General features: G+C 43.1%; 1 protein-coding gene across 1 annotated transcript in view; it reads left to right on the plus strand.

Annotated features, from left to right (window-relative positions):
- The window catches only part of SPHK2 (sphingosine kinase 2), an 82,588-nt gene that overhangs the window by 50,988 nt on the left and 15,383 nt on the right, over positions 1–16,217 (plus strand). Inside the window, exons 3-4 of the mRNA XM_077457264.1 lie at positions 3,060–3,209; positions 3,304–3,398. Coding sequence (XP_077313390.1) covers positions 3,060–3,209; positions 3,304–3,398 — 245 coding nt within the window. The remainder of the gene's footprint in view (positions 1–3,059; positions 3,210–3,303; positions 3,399–16,217) is intronic.

The raw sequence follows: 16,217 nt of genomic DNA on the forward strand, positions 1-16,217 counted from the left end.
TAAATATGGGGACCTGTAAAAACGCTTATAAATGAAAATGCGCTAAATGCTGGTACCGCGTTTTAGCATCAGAAACTTCTGTGTCTGAACTCCATCCTTTTCTTTGAAAGCAAAAAAAATAAAAATAAAAAAAATATATAAAAAAAGCCTATAAATGCAACTGCCTAAAAATGACATTAAACAAACCAGCTGAAAAAAGCAGCCAACTGACTCTGAACGTCTGTTTACCAGCAGCAGTGTACATGAGGCCTAAAGGATTCTCACCAAAATATTAAAAATGAACATTTTATTATATTCATGTGTCCGTTTTTACATTTGAGCCCCTGAAAATGCAGGGACTGTGTATAAAAATGGTTGCCGTTTCTAAAATTTGTGCTTGATGATAATTATGTTCAACCCCTTGAATTAAAGCTGAAAGTCTGTACTTCAAATTAATTTGGATTGTTTCGTTTTAATTTTATTTTGGTGACATACAGAGCCTAAAGTATGAAAAGTGTGCCTGTGCCCAAATACACAGTTGACATATCCTGGGAGACTTTGATTTCTTGGCCATTTTTCAGAGAATATGAATGATCAAACAAAAACATTTTTCACTTATGATTAGTGTTTGGCTGAAGCCATTTCTAATCAATTTAATCTTTGTTGCCATTATGATAAAAAAAACTACCCAAATGACCTTTCTGACAAGCCCTTGATGATTGTTCTCAGGTTCCTTATTTTCAGGGCATTTTGCTCTGAATGCCACAACATATGTGTTTTTCTCTATAATTCTCTCTTCTTTGCAGTTGTTTCTTCACAATTCTACAGCTTTTGACACTTAAAATATTTCCTGACAAATGTATCTTAAAGGCATTGTAAACCCCCGATGTTTCTCACCTTAATGCATTCTATGCATTAAGGTGAAAAACCTCTTGTGATGCAGCAGCCTCCCCTTTTACTTACCTGAACCCAGTCTTTCCAGCAACAGGGACAAGCACGCCAGCTCCACCCAGTGTCTCAGGTCCTGATTTGATAGACTGATAGCAGCGCAACCATTGGCTCCTGCTGCTGTCAATCAAATCCAGTGATGTGTGAACCAGGGGCGGTGCATAGTCCTGCGGTCTAAGGACGCAAGAGCAGGACACGGGAGCGCTCCCGCACGAGTGCCACGAGAGAGAGCACTTCTCTATTGGGGACTTGATGTGGGAGAGGAGCCAGGAGCGTGCCACTGGGGGACCTCAGAGGAGGAGAATTGGGGCCACTCTGTGCAAAACCCTTGCACAGAGGAGGTAAGTATAACGTGTTTAAAAAAAAAAAAAAAAAAAAAAAAGAGCCTTTACAACCCCTTTAACGACTTTGCATCCAGGCCAATTCTGACATTTCTCTCCTACATGTAAAATTCCAAATTTTTTTGCTAGAAAATTACATAGAACCCCCAAACATTATATATGTTTTTTTTTTAGCAAAGACCCTAGAGAATACAATGGCGCTCGTTGCAACTTTTTATCTCGCACGGTATTTGCGCAGCAATTTTTCGAACACGTTTTTTTCAGAAAAAAAACTGTTTCATGCTTAAAAAATAAAACAAAACAAAAAAAACAGTAAAGTTAGCCCAATTTTTTTGCATAATGTGAAAGAGGAGGATACACCGAGTAAATAGATACCCAACATGTCACGCTTCAAAATTGCACGCGCTCGTGGAATGGCGCCAAACTTTGGTATTTAAAAATCCCCATAGGCGACGCTTTAAATTTTTTTATTTAATATCATGCATTTAAATGTATGAGTTTGTAGGCCCCTTTTTAGCATAAGAAAAGCTCAAGAAAAACGCATCCCTTTAAATTCTATGTATGTCTTTTATGGTGTTTAAAAATCTTACTTGCTGCGTTTTTGGTTAGTTAAAAAAAATGCACTTCCCTGTTCAAATGCATTGAAAAGCAGTAAGAGCGCATCAATAACGCACCTGTTAAGTTTTTGATGGAACTCTTTGAGTCACATGACCTATTATAAAACCCCATGATCACAGTAAAATCGTGCGTGTTTTCGGCACCATTATCGGCACTTTTTTTTTTCTTTATCTGCAAAATGCCAGGAGCACCGTTTTCGGCTGATGTGTTTCGAATAATGACATGTTATTACAATTTAAACATGCACTGCAGACCTGGATCTAGCCATTGTGATATAACATCTTTAGTAACAGCATCTGAAAGTAAACACAAAAACACTGGTTAGGCACACAGTTAACACTTTGATTGCCCTGGATATTTAACTCCTTCCCAGGCAGTGTCATTAGTACAATGTATATTTTTAGCATTGATCAATGTATTAATGTCACTGGTTTCCTTAAAGTGTCAGTGTTCAATTGTCCGTTGCAATATTGCAGTTTTGCTATAAGTCACTGATCGCCGCCATTACCAAAATTCTGTATAAAATTCCAGTGTATATCTACCATGGTTTGTAGACACTATACCTTTTGTGGAAACCAATTAACATATGCTTATTGGTTTGTTGCGTTCATCTTCTTTTTTTTTTTTTTTTTTTTTTTTTTTACCAAAAATACGTAACAGAATACATATTGGCAGAAAGTAAAAAATTATATATAGATAGAGAGATCGATACATTTTATATATATATATATATATATATATATATATATATATATATATATATATATATATATATATATATATAGACGTTTATACCCAAATCTTCTGGCACACAGATTGTGGTACTGTCTCATTATACATGGGTGACTGCTGAGAGTCCTGTAGAAGATCTTTTAGATTTGATACTACCCTGTTTCCCCTAAAATAAGACCTAGCGTGATTGTCGACGTTGGCTGCAATATAAGCCCTACCCCCCAAATAAGCCCTAGTTAAAGTCCTTCTATGTCTTATTCTCAGGGTAGGGCTTATTTTTGGGGAAAGAGGGTGGGGTTTATTTGGGGGGTAGGGCTTATATTGCAGCCATCACCAGCACTCATGCTAGGTCTTATTTTAGGGGAAACAGGGTAGTGAGGACATTTCTGTTTTTTCTGACTTGATTAATCTTGCTCTTCTATTGACATGTTTTAAATCTAGAGATTACTCGAGATCTCCAGCCCAGAGCCCGGCGATTACTACTAATACTAAATCCTTGTGGTGGACGTGGCAATTCCCTGCAGCAGTGTCACACACACATTCTGCCCATAATTACTGAAGCAGATATCAGCTACAACCTCGTACAAACAGGTGCGATTTTATACAATGCAAATTATGTGTTATTACTCCAATTATTGGTTTTGTCACTTGACTAACTATATCACTTCTTTCTTGTTTCGTCCAGAGAGACAAAACCATGCTCGAGAGCTGGTACAGACTATCAGCTTGGAAGAATGGGACGGTATTGTTGTTATTTCTGGAGATGGTCTTCTCTTTGAGGTAATATCCACATTTAAACATTAGTCATGTAGCCATGGTGTTGCAGCCAGAAATAAACAATCCACCAATTCACCCCACTGTCAGACTTCATACATCATTTCCAGAGACAATGAACATTCTTTTGCTGGTTTTGTTTTTATTGGCGGGTACAACTTGGATAGGGATTAGGGATATGGGATGCCCATAGGTTTTATCATTACCATCATATTTATAATTGAAGCACAGCAGCACAATGTTAGAGCCAGAGGATTGGATATGCATGAACGTTAAATGTAAATCTCCTCCTACATCTCCATGCAGACTGTCTCTTCCTAGAACTTTCCTCCTGCCCAAACTTGTTTCCTTCCACCCACACTGGGTTCCGCCTGCCCACACTTGTAGTTACTGACATGAAGTATGTCACACCTTCTATTTGGTAATAGGGACCCACTCTGGATAAGTCCCTTTACAGGCTCTGGTTGCTCGCTGCTACTAGGCCTGAGGCCTGCAGAACCTCTCCCTGGAGGCCTAGTAGTTTAAAAGTATGACTTAGATGGTGGGGTACTGTTCCCAGCCAGCCCAACTTGCAAATCCTTTGCCCTCGGGCCACATAGACTTGACATAGGTCCCCACAGTCCCTTCTCTGATCCAGGACTCCCCTTCATCCACCGTGTGTATTATGTAGACTCTGCTAATGACTGTGTGTAAAAGCAGAGTTCCCTCACAGACTTCTGGCACCTCCAGCCCTCCACTATGGTAACACTCACCGACCTACTCTCCTGAGTCCTTGACCAGACCATGTGTTCCGACAGCTTCACCCGCCCCGCTGCTCCAGAAGCTCACTGCCACCATCCGTGTGGTGACAGAAATTGCCAATGCCTGTGTAGAGGAAAAGTTCTCTCACAGCTCTTCCTGGGCCTTCTCCTGTGATCGGCACCCCCCCCCCCCCCCCCAAGATGGGGATGGCCTCCTGTTGCCTAGTGGCATATCACCTCAGCTTATATAGGAGGCCTGCCCCCTACCAATACCGATTGGGGATTGGTCAGGGCTTTCACGTGAGCTGCCTGTCACTCCAGTTCTAGGCCCAGACCCTCTTCCAGAATATTCTCCCTGGAAGCAGGGGAGGCGCCCCAGAACTAGAGCACGGGTGGTCACACCCACTGCTACTCTGACCATTCCCAACCCTAGTAAAATAACCCTTACTAGCACCTACCTATTGGTAGAGGGTGCTACATTCACATTGTTACACAGTAGGTGAGGTTGAAAAAAGTCACAAATCTGTCATGTCCAACCTATGTGTGTGATTTATATGTCAGTAATACATTGTATATACCTGTATGTTGCGGTCATTCAGGTGCTTATCTAATGGTGTTACACCTAGCTGAGACCACCGCCTGTAGAAGGGAATTCCACATCCTTGCCGCTCTTACAGTAAAGAGCCCTCTACGTAGTTTTAAAGTTAAACCTCTTTTCTTCTAATTTTGAGTGGCCACGTGTCTTGTTAAACTCCCCTCCGTGAAAAAGTTTTATCCCTATTGTGGGGTGACCAGTATGCCAATATTCTGTTTCCTTTGTTAGCAGCAGCTTGGCATTGCATGCCATTGCTGAGCCTATCCTCTATTAGGACCCCCAGGTCCTTTTCCATCCTTAGTCTGAGGAAGGTTCCTCTGGAACTTTGCTGCATTTGTCTGCACGTTGCAGCTAGGGCCTGGTTGTTTGTAACTTTAGAGTGGAACATCACTCTCCCAATCCACATTGATTTTGAATTTTTTTTTTCCAATAGTTTATTAGAATTTTTATTGCAGTATTACAAGTAAAGTAAAGAAATGCAGTAGTGAGTGAGAGGCATGTCCTATCAAATCCAGGTTTACAGATGTTGGTATTATATTGGACAAAAAAATGATATAAGATGAACCGGCTATGAAGCATAACTAAACCGTAAGGGGTCTCTTGACGGGGGGGGGGGGGGGGGGGGAATGGAGGGGAAGTAGGGAAACAAATCGTATAGGAATCATAAGATTAGTTATTAAACATCATTAGATCTTAATGCTACATCTAGAGTTGGATAGCCATACAGACCAAGCTGTACAGAACTTTGTAAATGTCATATTGGCAATCGACATTCGCTTTTCCATCTTGCATTGGTGATTAAGTGTGGAGACAGTATCTAAGCTGGATGGAGTTTGGTTTGTGTTCCAAAGCTTGGTGACAGTGAGCTTTGCAGCTAAAAATAGATGTACGAGTATTACTCTAACTTTGGAGGGTAATTTTGTGTATCCTTAAGTGTATGACTGCTAATGCAGGGTCTGGGGAGATTGGTGAGATAACAATGTCAAGGACTACTTGGAAGATTTCTGTTCCAGAAAGATCGTAGGGACTTTCCATAGGACGTGGCAAATGGAACCGATTTCTCCACATTTGCGCCAGCAAAGGGCTGATTTGGAGGGGTGGAATTTGAAGAGCTTGTATGGCATGAGATGTCAATGATGGATTGATTTCTGATAGCATTCCCAATGGTTAACACAATGGGATGAGGAATATGTGATATTAAAAGCCTTCCGCCAAGCAGTGTCCAGATTGTGTTCCCATTTTGATAATTGTAGTAGTCTTGGTAAAGCATCCATTATCACTTTTTTAAGGTGTAAAATGGTCAGATGCTCCTACTGAAACCAGGCAGCTTGTGGAGAAATCTGTAAAGTGGTGTAGGCAAGTCTAAATGCAGGGGATCTGGGTGCTTTAGTAAAAATGAATGAACCAGTAAATATATATTTGGGTAAATGTTTATCAGAACGTGGCTAAAAATGCAACAAATTTTCCAAAATTCCTGTGTAGTGGCCGAATAGTGCTGCTATAACAGCGATAAAGCGCTGCTAAATCTATCCCCAGTGTGAAAGGGGTCTTATACACGTCTAAATCTACCCTTACAATTTTTTTTTTTCTTTACGACTTTTTAGTTTGAATACTTTTATTTTATTTGGAGAGACATCAGGGGGTCTAACCAGACCTCTAATGGCTCTTTTTTGAAACCTGAGTTGCACTGTATATGAATTAGGACTGTGGAAATTAAAGATGATTTTTTTTTTTATCAAAATTCTTTTGATCGGTACTTACCTTCTGGGTCTTCAGAGAGTTTCGTCGAAGATATGGTGACGTCACGGACATCGTCACCGAGCTCCAACCCCCCCCCCCCAGTGCCTCCTTCTAACGAATAGAAGGGGGGAGGAGTCCGGTGGCGTCGAAGTTCTGATTGAACGTAACGCATACGGGGAGGAGCTACGCATGGCGTCACCGGCTGCTGCCCTACGGAACTAACACGATTGTCGGCTTTACATGCTGTGTTTTTATCATCTTTATGTGAGTAGTTTGTTTGAACACAAAAATGAAATCTTATACTTAAACGGTGAGCACTTAGATTTTTTTCTTTCTATCCATGACCTGGCATCCTTGCTGAGATCTAAGGAGACGTGAGAGAAGTTTATGGTCCGTGTTAACCCTTTTGATACCCGCTTGCATGACCACCTGTTTGCACAGGGGTCCATGCCATAAGGCGAGAGATTAGTTAGACGAGAGGTGGAGGGATTGTCACACTACTGTGGAAAAAATAAATGACTTGCGTCAGTGCTACAGTTTGAATTTAAAACTTATTTGTGTGAACTGTGAAGTTAAGTCATGGATTGTGGAAACGAACTAGTGTTGGGTGATTGTATATAGTGTATACCACATTTACCACTGACTAATACAAAGTTGCAATGCAAGCAGATCAGTTAAAAGTAGTTGGATCTGTATGTGTGTTATAATTGAAATGAGTCAATCCATAAAAAAAAAAATGTATTAATCGAACACACAAATTTTAATCAGTAGCAGTCCTAATATAAATGAATCAGGAGTCTGTATAGAATCCTATTGATTCAAAAAGAGAACATTGTTTCATTCACCAACTGACAATAGTAATAGTCAGTGATGAAAAGAAAAAATGGTGGTGCTGCGCTTCCAAAAAAATGGAACCTTACAAGAAAATGTTAGAGAGCTAATTATTCAGATGGAGATATATCAGATGGTATGTATTCAAACTAGTATGGTAGAGGAGAACTCTTATCCCGATGTAAAAATTATTAGCACCACCATTTTTTCTTTTAGTCTATATACATGAGCTGGTGTCTCGTGAAAGTGCCTGCGGCATCCATTAAATAAGAGCATTCCTCACAAATCCCATTTAAGCGCAGGAGCCCATTGAATATTTACTAATAGTCAGTGATGAAAGCATGCAGGAGCGATCTGTAATGAACACTGGGCTGCATTTGTCCAGGAAAAGGAGGGTGGTTAAACGCATGTTTACCAACCCCCCCATCCCCTGCAACACGCCCCCCCCCCCTCCCATGCTGACCGCAATCTGTCAGCGGCTGCAGCCGGTGGAAGGGAAGGAGGGGAGAGCCAGCAAGCAGCATGGAAGGGTTGCCTGGACATCTGGGGGGGTGTTAAAAAAAAAAAGCCCTCTTTATCCTGCAGCACGGAAAGCCGTGGGAGGGGGAGGTGGGAAAGCCGGCTAGTAGCTCCAGGGCAGGTGGCACCTGGGCATTAGGCAAGTGGGGGGGGGGGGGGGCACTGGAGGGAGGGTTGGAACAGCACTGGGGGGTATTTATTTTACAGTTCAATCCCTCTGTGGCTGCCCAAACAGCAGGCGGGGGGCAGAGGAGTAAAAACGAACTCTGACCATAGCTGGAATGGCGCGGACATGGTTAATACTTTAGAACAGTGGTCATCAACCCTGTCCTCAGGGCCCACTAACAGGCCAGGTTTGCAAGATCACTGAAATACATCACATGAGAGAGTTTGCTGCTCAGTGATTGCAGTATTCTAGTCTGCGTCTCCCCAAGGTAATACATAAAACCTGGCCTGTTAGTGGGCCCTGAGGACAGGGTTGATGGCCACAAATTTAGGAGGGCAGGGAGCCCCCCAGTTGAAGGGCAACGCGCAATTTTAGGGTCTCCATGTGGTATAGATGCACTTCTCATTGATTATTTTTTATCCTTAGGCCTCATGCACACTAAAAACTACTGTAAAAACACCAAACAAATAAACGCTAATATTTGTGTCTTTTGCCGGCGTTTAGTGTGCAAAGCTACGATTTAGTGGCAGCAGCGTTAAGTAGTGCGCTGCCATTGTCCTTAACAACCAGTGAATAACTGGTTAAGGAGCAGGCCGGGAAGCCGGCCACCATGTTCTTAACAACGAATGAGTCAGCGGGCTTCCCCACTGATAACTTAATGTGGAAAAAAATAAAAAATTGCTGGATTTTAAGGGGAACCCCACACCAAGATGAGGAAAAAACCTGCGTGGGGTCCCCCTCAAAATCCATACCAGACCATTATCCAAGCATGCAGGAAAGAGGGGAAGATCTAACCCTCCCCTCCCCTTCCCTGAACCATACCAGGCATACCCTTGCCCTCAACTTCCCCACTCCAAAGTACCTTGCTCCCATGTTGCTAGGGACAAGGGCCTCTTCCCTACAACCCTGGGCTGTGGTTGTGGGGGTCTGCAGCCAGTGTCATTAGCACAGTAATAGTGCATATTTTTAGCAGTAAAAAAAAATCCCACTATTTGTAGACGCTACAACTTTTGCACATGTGTATACACCGCTCCTTTACTGCTCCAAAGATGCTGCTAGCCGGACTTTTTTTTTTTTTTACCGTCCTACTAGCTCTCCGCTGCAGTGTGAAAGCCCTCGGGGCTTTCACATTGGGGACAAAGCAGTGGCTGTTTCAGGGCACTTTGCAGGTGCTATATTTTTACGATGTAGCACCTGAAAAGTGCGCCAGTGTGAAAGGGGTCTAAGGGAAGTGATGAATTGTATTCCCTGCTTTTGCAGGTACCTCAAATCCATCAATTTCCCCCTGTCAGACCAAATCTCTGCCTTGTTTACGTAGGCAGTGCTCAGTTTTTGTGTGTCTCCTGGTCAATTAGAGGGTGCTGGCGGACATCTATTGGCTGGCACCCGCTAATGGGCTATGCTGTGTCACAGCACAGCTACGGCACGCACCCCCTACCCAGAAGTGCCAGATTACGTACTAGGTATGTGATCCAGCATAGCAGAGCGGCAATGCCACCGTAGAACTAAGTTATGCAGTCGGCAAGCGATTCAACTTTATTTTTTACATTTCTTCAGTTACTTCCTGGTCTCTTGTCTAGGCAAATGTCCTACATCCCAGGAGTCTTCAGGAGGGGAGGAGAGTAGGAGGTTTTTTCTTGGCCAAGCATGCCATACCGAATGCATGTTTGAGCTAAGGGCAGAAGGATTCCAGAAAGTAAATGCTGCAGGAATCATCTGCCCTTACTCAAGATGGCCACAGCCAGAAATGCTAGGGGGGTGTTTTTCAAAGTGTTTGCTCAGCAAAATAAAGCACAGAGACATGGATGAATGGGGAGAGTTTGTTTTGAATATTTAAATTTAATTAAATGGTGTTTTTTAGGGATGCACCGAATGGGTTTTTTGGTGCCGAAACCCATACCGAAAATGAAAAATACACTAGGCCGAAAACCGAAACCAATACCGAAACAGCACCGATACCGAAAATGACTGGTTTTAAAAAATATTTTTATACAGGAGGTGGTCAGAGACTGGCGACATGGTACAGGAGGTGGTCAGAGACTGGCGACATGGTACAGGAGGTGGTCAGAGACTGGCGACATGGTACAGGAGGTGGTCAGAGACTGGCGACATGGTACAGAGGACGTGGTACAGGAGGCATCCCCCATTGCAGGCCAGTGTGTGCCCCATTGCAGGCCAGTGTGTGCCCCATTGCAGCCAGCCTGTGCAGGGAAGAGAGGAGAGCCGCCTCCGCCGCCTGTTTGATCACAGCGCCGGGAACATAACAGCTTTCATTTGAATAGCTGTGTGTTCCCGGCAGCGCGCCGTCACACACAGCCCCTCCCCCTTGTCCGGGCACTTTGATAGACAGATCATCCGTCCAATCCTGCGGATGATCTGTCTATCTAAGTGCCCGGACAAGGGGGAGGGGCTGTGTGTGACGGCGCGCGGCCGGGAACATACAGCTATTCAAATGAAAGCTGTGATCAAACAGGCAGCGGAGGCGGCTCTCCTGCGCTATGCACCCCCCATGATGGGCGTCACCAGGGGCGGGGGCGGAGCCCCGTCCCACCCAGGCCACACCCCATTTTCGGCCGTTTTTCTCTTTCGGCAAATTGCCGAAAAGGGCATTTTCGGCCGATGTGTTTCGGCGACCGAAATTTCGGTACATCACTAGTGTTTTTGGTTTGCGTTACTCAGGTGCTGGAACGCTTTAAAAAATGCATTAAAAAAAAATAGCCGTCTAACAACATTTCTTATACTTGCTGTTTTAGAGATAGTAGTGCTTTCCCTTTAAAAGGCAAAGTTGCCTGGAGGCATAGTAAAGAAAGATGGATGGTTCTCGACTGTGATGCTGTATATCTCTTTTAATGATAGATGGAATGGTATTGTCCCCCCATATGTTAGTATTATTCAATGTCTGTAGACTTTGCCTACGATTTCCATTGGCAGGCTCTTGCTTTACTGTTCTAATATTACCATTGCAATGAAAAGCTTCTTTCACATTGAAGGCAGATTAGAGAGCTATTCCCACGCTGTACCAGAAAGGACAGGAAAAAATCCTACATTGCACATGTAGATTTGTTGTTGTGTGGGAACAGCATGTGTGGAAGTTTTGTGAATATTTTTGTTTTTTTTAAACTTAACATTTTTTTTTTTTTTTACCAGGACTGGAGAGCCCTCTGTTATATACTGTGTGTTTTTAGTTATGACTTTTCTTGATTAAAATTAAATCTGTTCTGTGGACTGCCATCGGTGTGCTTCTGAAATTCAAAATCCCTGGCTGTCGTGCTGATCCTCTTGCTTCAGTAATATCCTTCACTGACTCAGAACAAGTAACCAGATCAGAAGTCCTGACTCGCAGGTTGTTTGCTTGCTCCAGGACATTTACCTAGACATCATCAATCTAATAGGTTGGTGACCATTGACTTTTGCTGACCTCTTATTTTTATTTATTTCAGTTACTTATATAGCACCATCAATTTACGCAGCGCTTTACATATACATTGCACATTCACATCAGTCCCTACCCTCAAGGAGCTTACAATCGAAGGTCCCTAACTCACATTCATACATACTAGGGACAATTTAGACAGGATCCAATTAACCTACCAGCATGTCTTTGGAGTTATGAGAAATACCCAGTTCACCTTCTATTTAATAGTACAATTTTCTTTTTTTTTTTTGGTAGTCCTTACCCATTTATTTTTAATTTTTTTGTCTTTTGTGGACTGAAGTTACTTCTGCACAGGCAAGTCGCTTGCCTGACTTTACATCTCAGGTGTGGGTATCCAGTATGTACAACAGATTTGGTCATCTGATGATGGGCAGAATTGGAAGAACCCTATGTGCAATGGCATGGCCCCCATACATACACGTCTCCGGTTTCAGATGTAAGCAAGGTATAGTTGCAAGTTGGTGGCAGCATTTACACCTGTTTAGTATTAGCTGAGGAGGTTTCCAAAGTCTTCTTTTGGGTGACAATAGATCCTTGTATGTACAACTTAAAGGATTTCAGTACAGGAGGTGGTGCAGGAGAAGTGGGATATTTTGACCTTGTAAAACTGTAAAAGCTCTCTGGGTAGGAGGGGAATTTTAGTCTTAATGTGGCTCAAACAATGACTTGTAATTTTAAAAGTTCTGTCCAAACTATTGCTTGTTCATACCCAAGTTTTATTCTACAACTGTTCTGGTGCTGGGGATCAAATTGTCATGTTGTTCTCAGGAAATTATGAGACTTGAAGTTCCCAGACAACTGAGGAACTAGAGGTTGTGCACTCTTGTTATGCATGCCGCAGTCTGCCCCATTATTACAGTGAAAGAGACGTCATGCCGGTACTGATGGTGAGATGTACTAGAACTAGGGCTGCAACTAACGATAATTTTCATAATCGATTAGTTGGCCAATTTATTGTTTCGATCACTTAATAACCGTAAAAAAAAAAAAAAAGTGGGCCAAATTGACGTTCATTTTCAACCACCGTGACAGGAAAATTTGGAAATGGAATTCTTTCGTTCAGCGAATGTACAAAGATTTTTCATCTGAATATTCTCACCTGAAAATTGATCCCTGTGGCCAGCATAAAGCTTGGTATGCACCTATGCAGTTTTTGCTTTTGATCTGTTTCTGCAGTGCTTTTTGCTGTGCATTTTGATTTTTGCGCACGTGATTTTACTGTAATTTGTGTTCTTTGCATTTTTTTTATTTTTGGGCAGATTAAAAAGCACAAAATTGCTGCAAAAACGCATTACATGCTTTTCTGCAGCTTCTCCATTGAAGTATATTGAACCACAAAAGCACAGTTTTGCGTTAAGTCCCTAACCCTTTCCAAATATGCAGTGGCTGAAAAAAGCGTAGATATGAACGTGTCCCATAGAAAACCATGTAAATGAACTGTGGTGCGTTTCTACAAAAAAGCAACAACAAACATATAGATGTGAACCAGGCTAAGACGTTTAGTAACATAATTGGGTTAAAAAGAGTAAAATTAGCCCTTTATAGTACAAAAAAAGCAGATAATCACTACTGGAAGGGGTTCATTTTTTTACTGTAGAACAGTGAAAGTAATATTTACAGTGGTGGTTATATTTTTGTACTATAAAGGGCTCGTTTTAGTTTTTTTTTTTTTAACCCCATTATTTCACTGGCCGATTAATTTCAAAATCGATTAGTTGTCGATTAATCGATTAGTTGTTTCAGCCCTAACTATAACCAATCTTAAATTGTACCTTCTGACGTGGGGGTAACGCAGCACACCACAATACACAGTGTTGTCTTACCGTGTTTTGTGTTTCCCTTTTGGGGTGACATTCAAAATGAGTAACACCACAGTGCACCAAATGCATATAATATGTTACAGCAATGCAGTAGTGTAACAAGGGTCTCAGTCAATACAAACCTTGTAGAAATGTTTTGCTATGCTTTTCTTACAAATATAACTATAGTGCAGAGTTCAGGGGTGCGCTACGCACTATATAAAAAAAAAAAACTTTTTATTTCATTCTGCATTTTCCAAAAGCTTCTGGCAAAAAAAAAAAAATACGTCTTTAACCACTTCAGCCCCGGAAGGATTTACCCCCTTCCTGACCAGAGCACTTTTTACGATTCACACTGCGTCACTTTAACTGACAATTGCTTGGTCGTACGATGTGGCTCCCAAACAAAATTTATGTCCTTTTTTTTTACCACAAATAGAGCTTTCTTTTGGTGGTATTTGATCACCTCTGCGGTTTATTATTTTTTTGTGTTATAAACAAAAAAAAACGTAAATTTTGAAAAAAACGCATTTCCTTTTTGCTATAATAAATATCCCCCAAAAATATATAAAAAAAAATATATATTTTTTTTCCTCAGTTTAGGCTGATACGTATTCTACATATTTTTGGTAAAAGAAAATCGCAATAAGTGTTTGGTTTGCGCAAAAGTTATAGCATCTACAAAATAGGGCATAGTTTTTATGGCATTTTTATTAAAATATATATTTTTTTTTTCTTCTAGTAATGGGGGCGATCAGCGATTTTTATTGTGACTGCGACATTATTGCGGACACAGCGGAAAATTTTGACGCATTTTTGGGATCATTGGCATTAGTACAGGGATCAATGCTATAAAATTGCATTGATTACTGTAAAAATGTCACTGGCAGTGAAGGGGTTAGCCACTAGAGGGCGGGGAGGATTTAAGTGTATCCTGGGAGAGTGATTCTAACTGTCTGGGGGATGGGCTAGCAGTGACACGACACTGATCGCTGCCCCCGATGACAGGGAACAGACTATCAGTGTCCTGTCACTTGGCAGAACAGGGAGATGCTGTTTACATTGGCATCTCCCCATTCTTCAGCTCCATGACACGATCGCGGGTATCCCAGCGGTGATCGAGTCCACTGGTACCGCGGTCATGGAGCTCGCGGCAGACACGCATGCATGCCGCCATCAGCGCAAAATTCAAAGTAATGTAAGGATATGCTACTTTGCCCAGCCGTGCCATTCTGCCGATTGTATATTTACTGACAGCGGTCGGCAAGTGGTTAAAAGACTCACCCATGCCTTGGGGTGTTTGCTTTCCAAAATGTGGTAATTTTGTGAGTGTTTCCATTGTTCTGGTGCTCCAGGGCCTCCAAAAATTGTAATGGGTAGTCAGAAAATTAGATGTGTAGTTTTATGCCTTTCATTTGCATGAAGGTGCTCCTTGGAGTTTGGACCCCTCTCTGTTTCTAGGTTGTGATTTGGTATTCCCATACTCAGGAGGAGTAGCAAAATGTGTTTTGGGGTGTAATTGTAAGTATGCCTTTTGCTGTGTGTCAGAAATAACTTGTTTAACCACTTGCCGACCGCCTCACGCCGATGTACGTCATCAGAATGGCACGGGCAGGCATAAGCACATATATGTACGTCCTTTGCCTCCCGCGGGTCGGGGGCCCGATCGGGCCCCCGCCCGGTGCCTGCGGCGGTCGGTTTTCGTTCGGGAGCGATCCCGGACGAGGGGACGGCCATTCATTCATGGCCACCCCCTCGCGATCGCTCCCGACGAATGGAAATCCCCGGTGACATCACTTCCTCTCCTGTAATGTAAACACAGGAGAGGAAGTGATGTATTCTCTCCTCCGTGTCGGTATTTTTCGTTCCGACACGGAGGAGAGCGGATCAGTGAGTTGCACCAACACATCCCACACACAGTAGAACATGCCAGGCACACTCACACCCCCCCTTTACCCCCCGATCACCCCCCCAATTACCCCTGCCCCCCAGTCACAGTGACACCAATGTCATTTTTTTTTTTTTTTTTTTTGCATTGGTGTCATTTGTGACTGTAATAACTGTTAGGGCAGTTAGGGTTAGCCCCCTTTAGTTCTAATGTACCCCCCTAACCCCCCCAATAAAGGTTTAACCCCGTGATCACCCCCCGTCGCCAGTGTCACTAAGGCTGGGTTCACATTGCAGCGGTTTATGAGAACGAATGTGATTCGCACCGCACTGCAGTGCAAATCACATCCGATCTCTGTGCGATTCGAGTTCAGCCATTCGCCGCACCCGCCGCACCCGCCACACCCGCCGCACCCGCCGCAAATTCGCACGGGACCCTTTTTTTGGCCCGCAGCAGAATCGGATCGCATGGGTGTTCACACCATGCGATCCGAGTTTGCAGATCGCACTGCGATATGCGAACTGATCTGGGGGTGTCAGTAACATTTCACTGACACTCCCAGCAGTTCGCATAGGGCAGTGTGAACTGCCGCCGGGAGGCATGCGATGCGGGAACCCGCCGCGGATTCGCGGCGTTTCCGCATCGCTCCAGTGTGAACCCAGCCTAATAAGCGATCATTTTTCTGATCGCCGTATTAGTGTCACAGGTGACGCTAGTTAGGCAGGTAGGTATTTAGGTTCGCCGCAGCTTTTTATAGCGCTAGGGACCCCCATATACTACCGCATAAAGCCCCCTGATTGCCCCCTAGTTAACCCTTTCACCAGTGATCACCATATAACTGTTACAGGTGACGCTGGTTGGTTAGTTATTTTTTTATAGTTTCAGGGCACCCGCCATTTATTACCTAATAAACGTTTAACCCCCTGATCACCCGGCAGGTGTCATTTGTGACTAATAACTGTTAGGGCAGTTAGGGTTAGCCCCCTTTAGTTCTAAGGTACCCCCCTAACCCCCCCAATAAAGGTTTAACCCCGTGATCACCCCCCGTCGCCAGTGTCACTAAGGCTGGGTTCACATTGCAGCGGTTTATGAGAACGGATGTGATTCGCAC

The sequence above is a fragment of the Lithobates pipiens genome, unplaced genomic scaffold (assembly GCF_037356315.1).
Source record: "Lithobates pipiens isolate NorthernLeopardFrog02 unplaced genomic scaffold, aLitPip1_a1.2 Scaffold_27, whole genome shotgun sequence".
Lineage (NCBI taxonomy): Eukaryota > Metazoa > Chordata > Amphibia > Anura > Ranidae > Lithobates > Lithobates pipiens.